The 16,284-nt window shown below is 38.7% G+C and overlaps 1 protein-coding gene across 1 annotated transcript in view; it reads right to left on the bottom strand.

Annotated features, from left to right (window-relative positions):
* Nucleotides 1–5,847: 5,847 nt before the first annotated feature.
* The window catches only part of VEPH1 (ventricular zone expressed PH domain containing 1), a 225,393-nt gene continuing 214,956 nt past the window's right edge, over nucleotides 5,848–16,284 (bottom strand). Inside the window, exons 16-17 of the mRNA XM_029938756.1 lie at nucleotides 11,143–11,279; nucleotides 5,848–6,669 (exon numbers count right to left, since the gene is read on the bottom strand). Of these exons, the coding sequence (XP_029794616.1) occupies nucleotides 6,433–6,669; nucleotides 11,143–11,279 (374 nt within the window). The 3' untranslated portion in view covers nucleotides 5,848–6,432. The remainder of the gene's footprint in view (nucleotides 6,670–11,142; nucleotides 11,280–16,284) is intronic.

Genomic DNA, 16,284 nt, shown 5'->3' with positions numbered 1-16,284 from the left:
GTTCCTCAGCCTACAACTTAGCCGATGCTTTTCCTCCCTCCTTTTGTCTCTAGTATCATTGCCCTTGGAGGCCTCTTCTGGAAATGCTCCTCCTATTTGGTCTGGAATTCCTCCTTAGATACCATCCTGATATCACCTCCGTGCTCTCTAATCAGTGACAGCGGATAACGGACGTATCAGTGCCCCCTACCCTCACTCTTGCCACCTTGGTCCCTTCCCCATTAGCTTCTCTGCCATGAGAAGAACATGGATAAAGGAGGACACAGGAGGGTAGATACAGAGGCACCGGGAACATGGCTTGTGTATGGATATTAACTATCTTTCATTCCATCAAAAGAGACAACGTGATGGTTAACTTTATGTGTCAACCTGACTGGTTTAAGGGATGCCCAGATAGCTGGAAAAAACCTCATTTCTGGGTGTGTCTATGAAGGTAGTTCTGGAAGAGATTCGCATTTGATTCAACAGACTGAGTAAAGAGATCCAGCCTCACCTGATACGGGTGGGCATCACTGGGGGCCTGAATGGAACAAAAGGGCAAAGGAAGGGAGGATTCTTTCTTCTTGAGCTGGGATGTCTGTCTTCCTCTGCTCTTGAACATCAGAACTCCTGGTTCTTGGGCCTCCAGACTCCAGGACCAACCCAAGTTCCCAAGACTTTTGACTTGGGCTGAATGACACCACTTTCTTTCCTGGGTCTCCAGCTTGCAGATGGCAGACTGTGGACTTCTTGCCCTCTGTAACCACATGAGGCAATTTCTATAATAAATCTCTCTTATAGATCATTCTCTATATATTCTGCTCATTCTATTTTCTCCAGAGAACCCCGATAATACAGAAGGTAGGCATTCACAGAAATAGTTGATCTCATACCTTTGAGAATGGATGCATTGGGAAAATTATAACCATTTTAAAATACAAAAATTAGGTTTGCAGTATGCTTTACTGTTCACAAAAAAACTTTTACATACAGTTTTGATATCTGTGAAACAAATCCATGGAGAACTCTTAAATTAATACTTTTGCTCATTTACTTACATTTTTTTTCTCCCACACTTTAAGTTCTGAAATGGAGATGTGCCTTAAAATCAGTGCTGTTTTGCAGTTGTAATCCACCAGGAATGATGACGACCAGGTGTCACTCAAACTTGGTCCCACTTCTCTATATTGTCACTTCAATTGAGTTATGTGCATGGTCGACACTACATGTGTTAATTGCTGTTTAGTATGTCTTGAAAATAATAAGATGATTTGGTTTTGAGACAAAAAGTTATCATGTACACAGAGAGGCAATGAAATCGAAGAGCAGGATGAAACATGGCATTAGGGAACCGAAGAGCCATCATTGGACAAATGACTGCAGATACATATGTCTTGCAAAGCAGCCACTAAAAGTTTTATCTAAAAAAGGAATATATCAACATGTAGATAAGGCTGGGTTTCATTTTGTTGCTGAAATAGACACAAAAGGATTACCTGTCACATATCACTCAAGGTAGCTAAAGTCAGAAGAAACTGCTAAATCTCTCAGAACAGATAAAGACATTTGGAAGTAAAACAGCATGGCATCATAATTTCATTTGTAGGAGTTTTTCCTCCCTTAGTGGTGTGTAAAAAATGGAGTGCCATGGGTTCCCTGCTGGATGTTTTTACTTGACATTTAAGCTTCATAGCAATTCTCTTCCATAGATGTTATTATTCCCAATCTAGAGATGAGAGATGAGTAATTTGCTCAGGTTGGTAATTTAATTTTGGTCGAGCTGGGACTTGAATCCTCATGTGTCCGTGCCCACACCCATCTTCTCTAGACTTCACTGCCTTCATAGAAAGCTTGATTTTCTAACCCTTCTGTCCTTCAGAAGCACCTTTGGGGGGAAGAGTCACTCTAGTAGGCCTATAAATTGGAGCTATTCTGGAACAAAATGATATTTTGGGTTTTTCATCTCAAAGCTTAGATTTTGGGGACTGGAAATCCTGGTGAGGGCATTTATGGTATTCACTTCTCAACAATGTACCTTGAATTCCACATATATATTACCTTACCTCATCTTGCAATTGTTTCCCTAAAGATAATTTTTAAATGTAAATTTACTTTTAAATGTAAAGATAAATTTCCCAAGGGCATTGTTTTCCACCCAGTAATCTTTATGTATGCCTGAGAATAAAGTTACAATAATAGGTCCAAAAGTGCCTAAGAAAGTAGGTGAATTGAAGATGACCCAATAAATGTCTCTCAACATCACCAACAACGGATTTTCCAGAAAAGTCATGTTAGCAAAGTATGGAACATTTATTTTTACCAAACTCCAGGTTCTCAAGAAATAACCAGATGAGAATCTCACACGTAAACGTTTGTTTCCACAGCACTCTGAGAGGGGGGGAAAAGAATCAAAATAAAATGAAAATGAAAACCACTGGAATTTCTAACCATGATTATAATTCTATTCGGCCCAACATTTTTAAAGCTTTAAACATGTTTAGAAAAGTGGTTTCTTCTTAGCTCAGGAGCAGGAGCTACAGTCCTCTTGGGAAAGGGCACTGTGTGGGGAGCTAGCTGGCCACAGCAGTGGAAGGGCCAGAAATATCAGGGGGAAGCCAATGACTCTGAAATTCCCGGTGTGATTCTAAGCCTGGGAGAATTTCTGTGCGTTTGGAATTACTGTCGTGCCATGGAAGGAAACCAAAGAGATCATTATTCACACTTCATACATTTATTTCTTTTTAGATTTGATTCAAAGGCTCTTAGAATTGTATTCTGAACTAGAGGCATCAAGTTAATGAAATCACAAGGACTCTGTAACAAGTAACAAAAATAATTCATTTGTTTCAAATTGAGCTGGTGGGTCCACTCTCTTCTTTCTTCGGATAAGCATTCAGTGAAAACAGAATCAGTACTCAGATTGAGTTTTACTGTAATCTCTCTGCTATGAGAGGTTTGAACACATTGCTGGCATTTAAATTATTAATAACTAATGCAAAGTCCCTTAATATTCTATTTGTATGTTACCAGCTTTTTTATAATTAATTGAACAGCACAGTTACTCAACTGACTCTTAAGAATGACTGGTATATTTCAAAATAATATTTAGACACTCATTTACAACTGTATGTCTGCTCACTTTTTCCTGCCTGACTTCATAGGAGGAGATGTCTCTCTAGTCCAAGATGAATCATGTATATATACTCTAAGTATATACATTAAAATTAAGTTTACCATTTGCCTCACCTCTTTAACGTTGCTTCAGAATTTTATATCTCAGGTAATGCCACCACCATGCATCAAGTTTCCCAAGAAAGCACCTAGGGGTCCGTAGAGACTCCTTCCCATTCCTGTACCCTGGCTCCATCCAAACCACCAGTATCTAATCTATTTTACTAATTCAATATTTTTCCTGCATTTCCATTCCCCTCTATCTCCTCTGCCACTATACCTCACCACTTCCAAGAATGTCCCAAATGACCTCCCTGCTACAACTTTTTATATCTCTACAGTTCATTCTGTATACCACTATGAAAATTATTTCTCTAAATGCAAATCTTAAAACCTTTTTAGTAGTGCTTCATCCTCTTAAGAAAAAGTTCAAGATCCTTAGCATGAAACCAAGCTCTTTATGCTATGGCCTCAGAGGTCTCTCCAGCATCATTATGTACCATTCCTCAACAGGACTCCTTATGTTCCCATCCTACAAAAGGACTTGTTTTGCAAATGGACCATGTTCCTTTTCCTTATTGTGCTTTTGCAGTGTAGTTCCCTCTACTGACCATTATCTCCTTGTCTGCCTATGACACTTAGTTCTTTAGGACAAGTTCATTCTCTAACAGCTCTGGGAAACAGTGAGGGAGCCGATGCTTTGACTTTGAGTTCAAAGTCAATTACAGCGGTGCCTTCTGTATTTCCACAGGACCTTGTGCAAACTTCCATCAAGGCACTTCCCTTGAGCATTTCAAGTTTTGTTCTACATGATTGTCTCTTTTACTATGCTGTAAACTTGAGGAGAGAAGCTGAGTCTTTTATTTTTCTATCTCCAGGCCAAGCTTGGTACCCGTTGCTTGCTAACTGTTCCATAAATTGCTATGGCATGAATTTTAATCCTTTTCTCATCACTTCTGAAAACTTTGCTCAAGCAGAATTATTTTTCTTCTTTCTTTTTGTATGTTAAACTCCCCTCCTCCCTTAAGTCTAATTCATCTTTAGAACAAACAACAGAATGCTTTCTGTATCTTAGCCACAATTTGTTGAAAACTTAGTCCAATTATTGCTTTAAACTCCTAATCTCCTTTTGATTCTTCAGCCCACGGAAATTTGACTTTTATGTCATTACTCCAAGAAATTTTTCCTACCAATAATGCCAACTGCTTCCTAACTGTAAAAGTCATTCCTTATTTTAAGTGGTTACTCTTCAGGATTTTACATTGTTAATCTCCCCTTTTTCCTGAAAGCCTTATTTATTTGGTATTTGTGACATTGTTTCCCCTGCTCTATAATATCTCTAACACTAACCAGCCAATCCAGTGTTCCTTTGCTTAAAAGTTAGATATCCCAAGGAAGTCCTTATTAGTTCTTTTGTCTTATTCTCCCTGAGTAATTTCAGCAAATTCCACATCTTTAGTGACCATCTATATATCCCATGAGGCAAAATCTTGATCCTTACAACTGTTTCTAATTTGTAATAACTTCTGTGACTCACAATACCCTCAAACTTTACACGTTAAAATTCAATTGTTTCCTTTCTCAAACTTGGCTTCTTGTGTATTTCCTGCCCTAGTGAGTTATCAGTAGAGTCAAGGTAGAATTAAGAGTATTGACTACTTATATTTTTCTAGGTTTCTATAGTCTTCTTATATGTATTCCAAGTTAGCTTTTGTATTATTATCTATAGCTATGAAACAAGTTTCCACACACTTGGTGACTTAAAACAGCATATATTTATTATCTCAAAGTTTCCCTGGGTCAGATGTCCAAGCATAGTTTAGCTGGAGTCCTTTGCTCAGGGTTTTTTTGCAAAGCTGCAGTCAAGGTGTTGGCGGGGGCTGGGATCCTCTTCCAAGCTCATTGGTTGCTGGCGAAATTCGTTCCCTTGAAGATGTAGAATTCATTCGTTGCAGCTTGCTTATTCAAGGCCAGTGAAAGAGAGAGTCTCTGACTTGTTCACACTTTTTTAAAGGGTTCATGTGATTAGGTCGGGTTCACCCAGGGTCATATCCTTTTGACCAACTCAAAGTCAGCTGATTAAGAACTAGAAACCTCTTCACCTTTGCCATGTAATGTACCATAATCATGGGAGAGACTATCCTATTCTTTTTACCATATTCTATTAACTGGAAGTGAATTATAAGTCCCACTCCACTCAAGGGGAAGGGTCAGGATATAGACCACTGGGAATCATTCTATAATTCTGCCCGCCACAGCTCAATTTTTTAAAAATATGAGTGAAGGGAAAAACCATTAAATGTAATTTGGAGATACTAAAAGACTGAATATAAAGAAGAAAAGTATAGAACTGTAACATCTCAAAACTTAATAGAAATGGCACATATTTTGAAGGGGAATGGTGTCCTATGCTTATTGTAGCTTACACTTACTGCCTTGGGCAGTAGATATATCCAAGTACCTAAACTTTAGATCATGTTACATGAACCTAAACAGAATAATCAGATAAGTTGTTCTGAAAGACAGACATTTAATTATATAAAGCTCAGGACCAGGGGGAGGGGAAGAGGGAAAGAGAGTTGGGGAGAGAGAGGGACGCAAAACTTGAGAGACTATTGAATACTGAAAACGAACTGAGGGTTGAAGGGGGAGGGGGTGAAGAGGTGGAGGTAATGGAGGAGGGCACTTGTGGGGGAAGAGCACTGGGTGTTGTATGGAAACTAATTTGACAATAAACTACTTAAAAAAATTATATAAAGCTGTCTTCACTTGAGAACCATGTGTTACCATGTGTTAGCCTCAACAATATTAGAAAAGAATAAACATAATTGTATAAGTAAGTTATATGTTTGACTTTTCCTAATAGGGCTTTACTTTTCTTCTAATACTTTTGACAGACTTTAATTTTCACCAGAGGTGCTTAATCTTTCCTTGGGATAAGTATTTCAGGTACCTTGTAAAGCTGTATTCATACAGTTTACAACGGCATATCTACAAGGGTTCCTAGATCCCTGACACTCCCCTTTCTGTCCTGTGCCGTCTGTAACTCCTTTTCCTGAATGCATTATATAGATGTTCTGGAGTTAATGCAGGTGCCATTAGTATATGGAATGTATAAAAATCCTGCCAATTTTGGGTTCTGCTTCTTAGGGAAAATTGTTGCACTGGTACTCAGTGAAAACACAATGTGACTTGGCTAATTTATCTCTTTTTTTCTTGACATTGGCAGTGATCACACGATGCCCCTTGTATACAATCAGTGTGAGGTCGCCTTGCAAATCCCTACAGATATGTGGTTACTTCTCTACTTTCCCTCTCTTTTGCTTGGGCAACTGCCACATTGATGCACTGGAGCCACTCTTCTGCATTCTTCTCATCCTTGGCCTTGAAAACATAGGTTTTATTGTCTGTGAAGATTTCAAAAGCCCGTGGGAGGGAGCGGTCCCTGCGTTTCCTGGCCACAACTTTCACACTCTGTACTTTGCTGAGTTCTATTGGGGAGTCATCAGGATCATCTTTCTGAAATGCATATGGGAAGGAAAGAACATGAGCTGGCTCCCACAGTATGAAAAGATCTTTGGCAACTGGAGAATTTTCCAAGAGGATCAGAATCCTTTCACTGCATTTGGTTGTTATATGCTTTGTTACTTTGAATGCTAAGGCCGCAAAGAGTCATCAGACCAATGAAAGTAGTGAGCAGTTGACCCTATGTCACAGTATATTAAGTTGGCACAAGATGGCCAATTTGTAAGAAATTATACAGTGGGATTTGGGAAAATGTTTAACTCATATTTCTTTGACTTTATGTCATTTTCATCAATACCAACACTGTATCAATAGGGCAAAATGCAGCAGTACAATAGAGTACTATTAATTCAGAATTTGAGATACTTGGGGAAGCATGAAATTGTATTTTCCTTCATGTTATCTCTGAGAAAGGGGTATTGATTGAAAACACAGAGTTCTAATGTTTACATAGACCAAAGTGTTTTTGAAACACACTGGAAGCTACAAACATTTGTCTACAAACATTACGTTAAAAAATACTTAATGATTTACATTTTTCTTGCATCAAAGCAGGGGCTTAACAATCACTGCAACACGAGGGCCACCACAATGAGCATGTATGAATGGTTTAAGAGATCAAATATTCTTTACAGCAATTTCTTCAACATCCCTGAACGCATCTGTCTCCTGGAATGTGCCTCTGTTCTGGAGGATCTTGCCAGCTCTCCTGTCCCACCTCCCCTTGCCAGCCACCCTTTTTCCATTCTCCAGTGGAAAGGCACCCTTCTAACTCATCCCAAACTTACCATGGTGTATTGTTCCACCTGGAAAAAAATCTCAGGAGAATCAAACAAATAAGAAAAGCAATTCAAAATATGGATGCCAGGGAAGTGTCCTTCAACTGAAGCAGCATAATCACTCTCCAGCTATTTCACTGAGATGCATTTCCAATAGCATTTCACTCTTTAATGTTTAGTAACTATTTATTACATTTTCGATTATACTTTTGATTTCTCATAAGTGATATAATTTTAAAATTAAAAAGTCTTAACATTGAGAGACTGGTAGTCACAAAAATGTAAAGTAATTAAATTTCAATTTATAAACGTAGTTTTATTGTACTGAAAAATGATTGGGTGATCAGGATAAAATGCTGTGGGAGTAGAAAAAATATAACTTCAAGGAAAAATGATGCCATGTAAGCATTTTGATTAAAGATGAACTAATTCATGTATTTTTAAAAAATTCATGTATTTTTTTAATGGATGTTCGGTGTCAAACTGCTATGGTATCTTAGCCCAATGGTCATATTGAAAGGAGAAGTGTGATCTTTTTTATTTTAAAATGATAATATTTAGGGGTGCCTGGGTGGTGAAGTCAGTTACGCGTCCAACTCATGACAGCTCAGGTCATGATCTCATGGTTCATGAGTTCAAGCCCTGCATCAGGCTCTGCACTGTCAGTGGGATTCTCTCTCTTTCCCTCTCTTTCTCCCCTTCCCCTGCTCTCATTCTCTCTCTCAAAATAAGTAAATAAACTTAAAAAAATAAAATGATAATATTTATAATTCAACAGAAATTACAGTTTGTGTGACTTTTTAAACTTTTTTAAACTTACAATTAACTAAAAATGCTACAATACAATCTGTATTACACAGATTTTTCAAAATTCTTTTAGGGAATCGACAGAATAAAGTTTGAAGATACCTCTACAAGATAATACTTTGTTAGCTTAATTGGTTTTTTAGTAAATATCTGGCAGAAATAAGATTCTACTTCTTTGAATTTGTCTGTAGTATAGAAACTGAGACATGGAGGAATTGATCAAGAAAACAAAAAGTTATCACAGTTCTCTAAAGAGGGACAGTGGAAATTACCCAAGAGAAATGGACAGGAAATCAAAGGGCATCACTGCTTGGCTGGTTGGTAGAGATCAAGACCTTAAGAACACAAAAGTAAAAAATAACACCGTAATCTTTCAATTCTTAATAAAAATGCACATTTTTCTCATTTACAAGAAAGGCTCTTTTCGATGAAGCTGAAGCTTCAGCTGGACTGGTGACCACTGCTAGGTTACTGTGTCCCTGGGGATGAGGGAAAAGTTGCTGTGGTCTTTATAGGACATTATATTATTTCCCAGTATTTGAGCCACATGTTCTGTCAGATTTCTAAAATGTCAAACAATTATTTCCCCCTAAAGATGCCAAACAAATGAGCCAATTACAGAATAGCTTATTCTCTAAGCTTTATTACAAAGCTCTGGATTAAGACGTATGAAGGTCATTATTTGAGTTCAGGAAAGATGTTCTTATGCGCTCTGTTCTGTCTCAAGGGAGGTAAGATATCACTGCATCTTAACTTCTAATTCTGATTACTTTAACACAAACAAGAAATTCAGATGGTCATTTTAAACACTTTAAAAATATTTCAGTATGGAGCAATGCTGAAAACAAAGTTTCTTTAAACCCCCAATAACTGTCTAAATTGGGCACACCACTTACTTCTCTTTCAAAAAGATCTTCAGCCACAAAAAAGTCCATCTGTATATTTTACAATACACACAGATGAGGGAAGTAGCATGAGCTTAGAGTAGGTGTCACCAATTTCTTTTTCATTCAGAAAGTTAACTTGAAGTTTTATTAGTTAAAAAGGCATTTGATCAAAATTTGTCATAATTCAGATATACCACACTGTATAGTTATTAGTAAAAAGTTCAAATAAATTTTATAATGAGCATTCTAAAGATACAGTGCATATGTTCTCAGTGAGTCATAATTTTAAATAATTTAAAATCTTTCATTAATTAATTCAGACACAGTTTGGGTTGCCACTGGCTCTGTGTTTTAAGTGTTCATGGGAAGCAGGACAGGGCATTCATTTAACAACATGCTTTGAAGTCACACTGCCTGTGTCTGACTCCAGCTTTATCCCTTTTTACCTTACTGGCGCTATCCTTGGTCAAGCCCATCAGAGTCTCTGTCTCTCTGTGTCCTCTGTCTCTGTCTCTGTCTCTCTCACAAGGGGAAGAGAGTGAGGCAGGGTCTGATGTTATATGATTAAGGAATCATATGGTGGAACAAGTTTGAGAAACACTCGTTAAACAAAATTAAGTGGGTTCTTTCCTGCAAGACTTGTCAGAGCCCTTAGCTTCCTTGTATTTCCCAGATGTCTTTGACCAGACCAAAGCCAACTCCTGGTAATAACGAACAGATCCTGGGCCCCAAAGGCCATGAGTAGGGCACAGTGGGTACAGAGGTGTGAGCAGGGTGCTGTATGTGTGTTCTCTGGGCCCCTTTGCACAGGAGTGGATGACCATGTGGACTTATACACATGTTTTCTCCATCCCTCTGATTCTAGGGCTCAAATAAGAGCTGTAAAACTGGGACTGGAAAAGAACCCAAAGGCCAGGGTCTTGCCCTTCCTGGCTAGCCTGGTAGTGAGATAAGACAGAAAGTCCCTCCACTGTCTGCTCAAGTCAGATTCCATAAGGCTTTCTTGGCATTGGACCTAGCCTGGTGCCTGCCCCCTCCCAGGAAAGACACAGGCAAGTAAGGGCTCTCAGCTGTGGAGGCTGCTGGGATGGCCCAGCCCAGAGGAATGTGCTTCTGCCCTCTGCCACGGAGGGAAGGAGAGAGGGCAAGGCACCCCAGAAGCAGCATCTGTAACATGGCATGAACAATAGCGCCAGCCTAGAGGACTGCTCTGAGGATTCTTGAAGGCAATCCAGCATGGCATGTGATAAACTAGATTCAAAATATCCAAGAAGGAGGTCAAGCTTTCTATCTCCCTGATCCTGAATGAGTAGAATTTAGTGATAAATAAAACTGATTTGAAAGGAAGTGGTAGCTTTGCATTATTGATTGGAATAGAATGCTACTTCAGAGGTTTCCCACTAGAAGTTCAGAAAACAGGTATTTAGGAGCATCTTAGTTTCAGACAGCAAGTTATATCACATGAATATTTATTAATTCTTTTAGAGTTATATTCTATTCATTAATTGAATATTAAATGACTGAAAAATAAACTTAGTTGACTACAAAAAGGACTTAAATAAATCAGCCTTTGTTTCTTTCTCCCAGCCTACTCTCCCCCTTCCTTGGGTTCCTGCCTCCAAATAAAACCTTTAGTTATAAAGGAAATCAGGGTCAATATCAGTAGCCATTAAATTTGGTAGGTGATCTATAAGGAAACAAAAGGCACACTGTTCAAGTCAAGCTCGCTGTGTAGTCCTTCTGCACTTCATCTTTCTAAAACTTAAGTCAACAAAAAGATCTACCATGATAAATTGAAGACAGACAGTGAACCAGCTAATGTAGGACTGAACAAAATAGACAGTCCAAGGAGCGTATGCAGTAAAATGACACTGTAAAATTGTATATGGAAAAGGAAAAAATATTGGTGTTTTAATTCAATACAAAATGTCTATCTGCTGGGTGGAGAATGGGATCTTTAAAATCCAAGCGTAAAAGACAAGGGGGAAACTTACAGACTTTCCTTTTTGAAACAGAAGTTGATTTCCAGCCAGTGTAAAATAACGAGTTTTCCACCTTTTGATGAACTTCCATCTGACTTGCTTCTCTTTAAGTTTTCCTTCTATGAGAGGCTGGCCATCTTGATTTACAACTGTTGAAGGTAAGAAAATGATCAAGCCATTTATTTTCCATTATTTATTTGGCCAGTGATCAAAAGTCAGAATTGTGCAATGAACCTGAACCAAGTAAGCATATTTGGAAAGTGTGCTAATAAATTATGAATTTGGTTAACCTTTCCCCCTGCGCCCTAAAGGAATGCACAATTTAGATATGATAATGAGAAGTCGTTGAAAGCCCTCGTGGAGATTTCCCAAAGGAATATGGTTCACAAAAAGAGCCTCTGGTTAGCAGTTTTTAGGGTGGATCCAGATATCCAGCTTTCTGTGCTTCTTAATTGTTCTGTTATGATATTCTGTTCACATGAACTGCCTAGAAATACAACTTTCTAATCACAAACCAAGTTATTTAGGTACTTAACAGAAAATGTCAAAGGTGTTACTTGAAGACATAGCATTGCAAAGGCAAGCCCAACTCTTTTGAACGTGGTGTTTCCACTCTCTGGCACACACGCTCCTGTTTCCATTCTGCATGTGCCCATCTTTACCCAATGAACAACTAATAATTTCATGCGTCAGCTCAAATGTTTCTTTTGGGAGAGCTTCCCCAAACTTATACTAGAGTGGATACACCTGCCCTATGTTCTATAGTATCTGGCATGTTTCTTTTACACCAAACATTATTGATAGTTATTGGTGTTAATTGATTCATGTCTGTCTTTCTCATTCAACTGAAAACTCTGTGAGGGTAAGGTCTTTGCTTTGTTCACTCATGTATCACCAGGCATCTAATACAGAGCCTGGCAGGAAAAGGGAATTTATTGATATTTGTTGAATGGAAAGGTTTATTTTACAGTGAAGTAGAATGTAGATATTGCACATCATCATACAGTTAGAAGATTTGTTACAATGTCAGAGGTTACAGTGGAAGAATTCCATTTCTTTTACCAACCATTCACTCTCCAAATTCATATGAAGGCATCTGATTTCTTTGGATTCTGACAATATTTACTTATATACATTATGGTCCATTTTCACAGCACTCTGAAAGTAATGAGATGCGTTCCATCATATGGAAATTTAGACGGTGCCTGTTTGACCATGCAAACAAAATCCATCCTTCTTATCCTACCATTTCTGTTTTTTAATATCAGTAAAATAACTACCTTAGATAAGGAGGATTTGTCTACCTTGACAGCATTTTCATGATAAGAATGATAAAATATATGAAATATATAGTTTCCATAAACAAAGTTCTACTAAGGCTAGTTTGGTCATGTTTCCTGCCTGTCTGATGACTATTTAATTGGATGTTCAATTCTCAACCCCAAATTAAGGCTAGAAACTGAAAAAATTATCAAATATATTGTTAGATAGTGACAGGGCTATGATGAAAATGAAGGAGGGAGTGACTTGGGGATTGGTGCACATGCACGTATGTGGTCAAGAAAGAGCTTGGACGTTTGAAGGGATCTTTATTTTGAGACTTCAGTGTTGAGAAGTGTCTCCTATCTCTAGAGAAGCATCATGGTGGCTAGTAATGTGCACAGCAGAGCCTCGGGAAAGCAGGGACTCAAGAAGTATTGACAATCAATACAGTGTCTGCTTTGCTTTACTAGAGATCATCTGATTTAGAGTATTCTTAAAGACAGTAATGCTTTTTCATATTTAAATTTTCCATAAACACGGTACTTGCTTCCTTTGTGCAACCTCCACACTCTGCAGTTATTGCAGATAAAGCACTTAGGACAGACAGTCTGTCCTCACTGTTCTGTAAGTCCTAGAGAGCCAGGACAGCTTCCCAGTGTGGGCCTGGACTATGGATTCAGTGTTTACTCACAGCATGCTTCTGAGTCATGAAGGGGGCAGCAGCCTGTCTGAGAGAAGGAAGCGAAGGTCCAAGGGGGAGATCCAAGAAGAAGAAAACAAACTCTAACAATGAAAAACCCAGACCAGAACCTAAACTAAAACATCCATTTCCTATGCTTTCACATTAGAAAAAAGTTGCCAACTTAATTATAATGTTCAAGGATTTTTGCATAAGAATTCAGAAGAGTTAGATTGGAGTCCTTTCAAATACAGTTTTCTGATCAGCAAGATCCCACCTGCTTTACAAAGATGTTGAGATCAAAATTCAAAATTAAGGAAATTATGAGAGGACACAAGGTGAGAACTACCTTCCCCTCCATCCTGTTTTTATTGAAAACTTCACAGTTTGTAATCACATTGCCTTTTTACCATGGTTTTAATGGCAAGATAACTTAACATAATGACTTCATAACAATACATTTTTCTCGTCTCCGTCTTCCCTATTTTCTCAAAGAATCATTTCAAATAGTCATGATATTTGAGCTGATTTGAAATCATGGTTGATTTAGATAATATTTAAGCAAATGAATCCTTCTGAATCTGATGTAGGGGATTAGCTTTAAGTATTTATCCTCAAGGCAGATCCAAATGTTGTTCTTGAAGAGTATATGACAAAAATTTGCAAGGACTGCTTGGCAAATAGTTGAGGGAATTGCTGAGACACGGAGTGGGTAGCATATCATATCCACAGACCTACATAATGACCATATGACAATAACGATCATGAAAGACTCAAGACAAAATTATAGGCTTATTCAAGCACCACAGGATTGAAGGACTATCGAGAAATGCTGCTAAGCAGACTTTTCATTGTAGCCTGGCCCAAACTACCCCAGGGGAAAAGTCCATGGAAGGGCTGTGGGAAGGAAATGCTAGCAGAACTTCATGTCAGGGCCCGAATTTAGTCATCAAAGTCCACTGCAGATAACTTCATAAAATCCAGGCTATATGTAGCTATATGATTAATTTAAAAATAGTTTCAAAAGGCAAAAAAAAATATTTTGCAGCTACTACCCCACATCTTAATTTTCTTCTTGCAAGTATGTTTGGCATATGCACCAGAGGCTGTCTTTTAATAGGTCAATTGCCCATATCATGTCCTTGTAAGCAATAATTCTCATGATAACACTGTATCTTCATGATCAAATCAGGGAAGGCACTCTTTCTAAGAGTGATCATATTCTATTTGAAAAATAACATGGGGAAAAAAAGAAAAATAACATGGGGAATGTGACTATAAGAGAACAATCGCGTGTCTGAAACTCTCTCGTTTGCACGGAACACACACAGGACCACCTTCTCTCTTGCCCATTAACGCACTAAGTCATTTAAAGCACCACAGTGTGGCCAAGACATTCTCTATCAACTTGTATCTGTTCTTCTTTTTAATTGTCAGTGGCTGAAGAGCTATGGAATATTACATTGATTTCTCTTGTGCAACTGGAACCCAAACTGTTATTGTGTTTATCAACTTAAAAGTCTTTCTGAGGGTCAATACAAATGTTTATACAGTAACTGTGTTTCTTTTGTGCACCAAGAGTTGAAGATACTTATGTTGATAAAAAATGAATTTTGAAGGTGCTAATCTGGCTCTGCATGAAGTGGGTGATTAAGAGTGAAGTAATGCCAGACAGATACCTTAAAGCTGAGAAGCCCCACAGCAGGAAGAGTAATGCAATAAAGAACACCTCTCTGTTTATCTGTCAGCTATCTATCCATCCCATACATATTTTTGAGCACAGAGAAGCTGTAAGGCACTGTGTTTGGATCTGATGGAATTATAAAGCCTGGCTCAGGGGGAGCTTGAATTTATCATCTTACAGGTGGAGGTAAAGCAGTTTACAAATTATACAGTGCCCCTGGAGAAGTAAAAGTTCAAGCACTACAATACTTGAAAGTCAGGAAATTCTACTTGCTGAGGAGGTGACCAGGCAGCTGGGCTTGTGGTAAGGAAAGAAGACAGTATTCTAGAAAGAGGGCAGAAAAGGTGCAAGAGGGGTGTGTAAGGGAAAGCACATGCAAAGAAAAGAATCTAAAAATCTGGAAGGATCCATGAACTCACAAGCAAGTTCATAAAACCGTTGCTTTGGAACAAAGCCATATGTGGATGGCTGAGAGTGTGAAGGCAATTCAAGATCTTCTAGGTGTAAGATCCAGGAAAGAGATTGAGTATCAAACTGTCATGGTGAGGTCATATTGGGCTTTAATTGAAGGTCTTTTTGAAGACTTGTTAGAAAGGACTTTGCTTTTCTTAAGAACTAAGCAGGGGCCCAGAGCCCGTGCGGGTCCAGCCAGCATAGGCATGAGGCCTCCTGGGCCCCAGATGGGATCAGTTATATGTCACGAAGAGTCTCAGCAGGAAACAGAGGACACCTCAAGCTGGGTAATTGAGGGGAGTTAATAAAGGGGCTATTTACACAGATGTGGGCAAGGTGTAGGAAAAGAACCATAGTACTCTGGGGCCAGGAACCATGGGGAGGCATAACACCCTCTGCATGAAGAGGAAAGGGGAGAGGACAGTTAGGACTTGGAGGGAAACCTACATGGAGAACATTATCTGTCACGAGGTGTGGCCTTGGGCACAGGGCACAGTCAGCCTGCAGCGACCAAGCAGAGGGGAAGCTGGGAACAAACAACCCTATCTCCCTCTGCTCCCTCTCTGTGATTATCTGCTTTTGTCCTTAGTGGTCACCTGTGACTGAAAGTCAGAGGTAAGGGGACTGGAATACACAGGAGAGGTACCTCTCCTTAACTGGGCAGAGGAAGCAGGAAAGCTTTCTCTGGAGTAAATGTGTCTGAGCTGAATTCTGAAGAACAAATAACAATAATGAAGGTGAAGGAAGAAATGATACCCTGAAAAAACAAAACAAAATCTAAAACAATATGCAAAAGGCTAAGGCTTAGATAAGAACCATGCAATGCATCCTAGAAACTAATTCATTCTATGTGATGGAAGCCTGGTGGGATTTGGAAGGCAAGAGATGAGGTGTGGGAGTCAAGGAAACACTAAGCCTAAAGATCCTTGGACACTGTGCAAAGTGGAATCTAATGCTTTGTAATAGAACATAATGAAAAATAATAATCTCTGTAGTCATACAATCCCTTTTATCTCAAGTACACTAGAGGTCGATGATTCAAGGTCTCCATCTTGTTTTAAGGTTTGTTGAAATT

This window comes from Suricata suricatta, chromosome 5, assembly GCF_006229205.1.
Source record: "Suricata suricatta isolate VVHF042 chromosome 5, meerkat_22Aug2017_6uvM2_HiC, whole genome shotgun sequence".
Classification (NCBI taxonomy): Eukaryota; Metazoa; Chordata; class Mammalia; order Carnivora; family Herpestidae; genus Suricata; species Suricata suricatta.
Note: the sequence above shows the minus strand (reverse complement) of the source record. Positions and strands in the feature narration are given on the sequence as shown.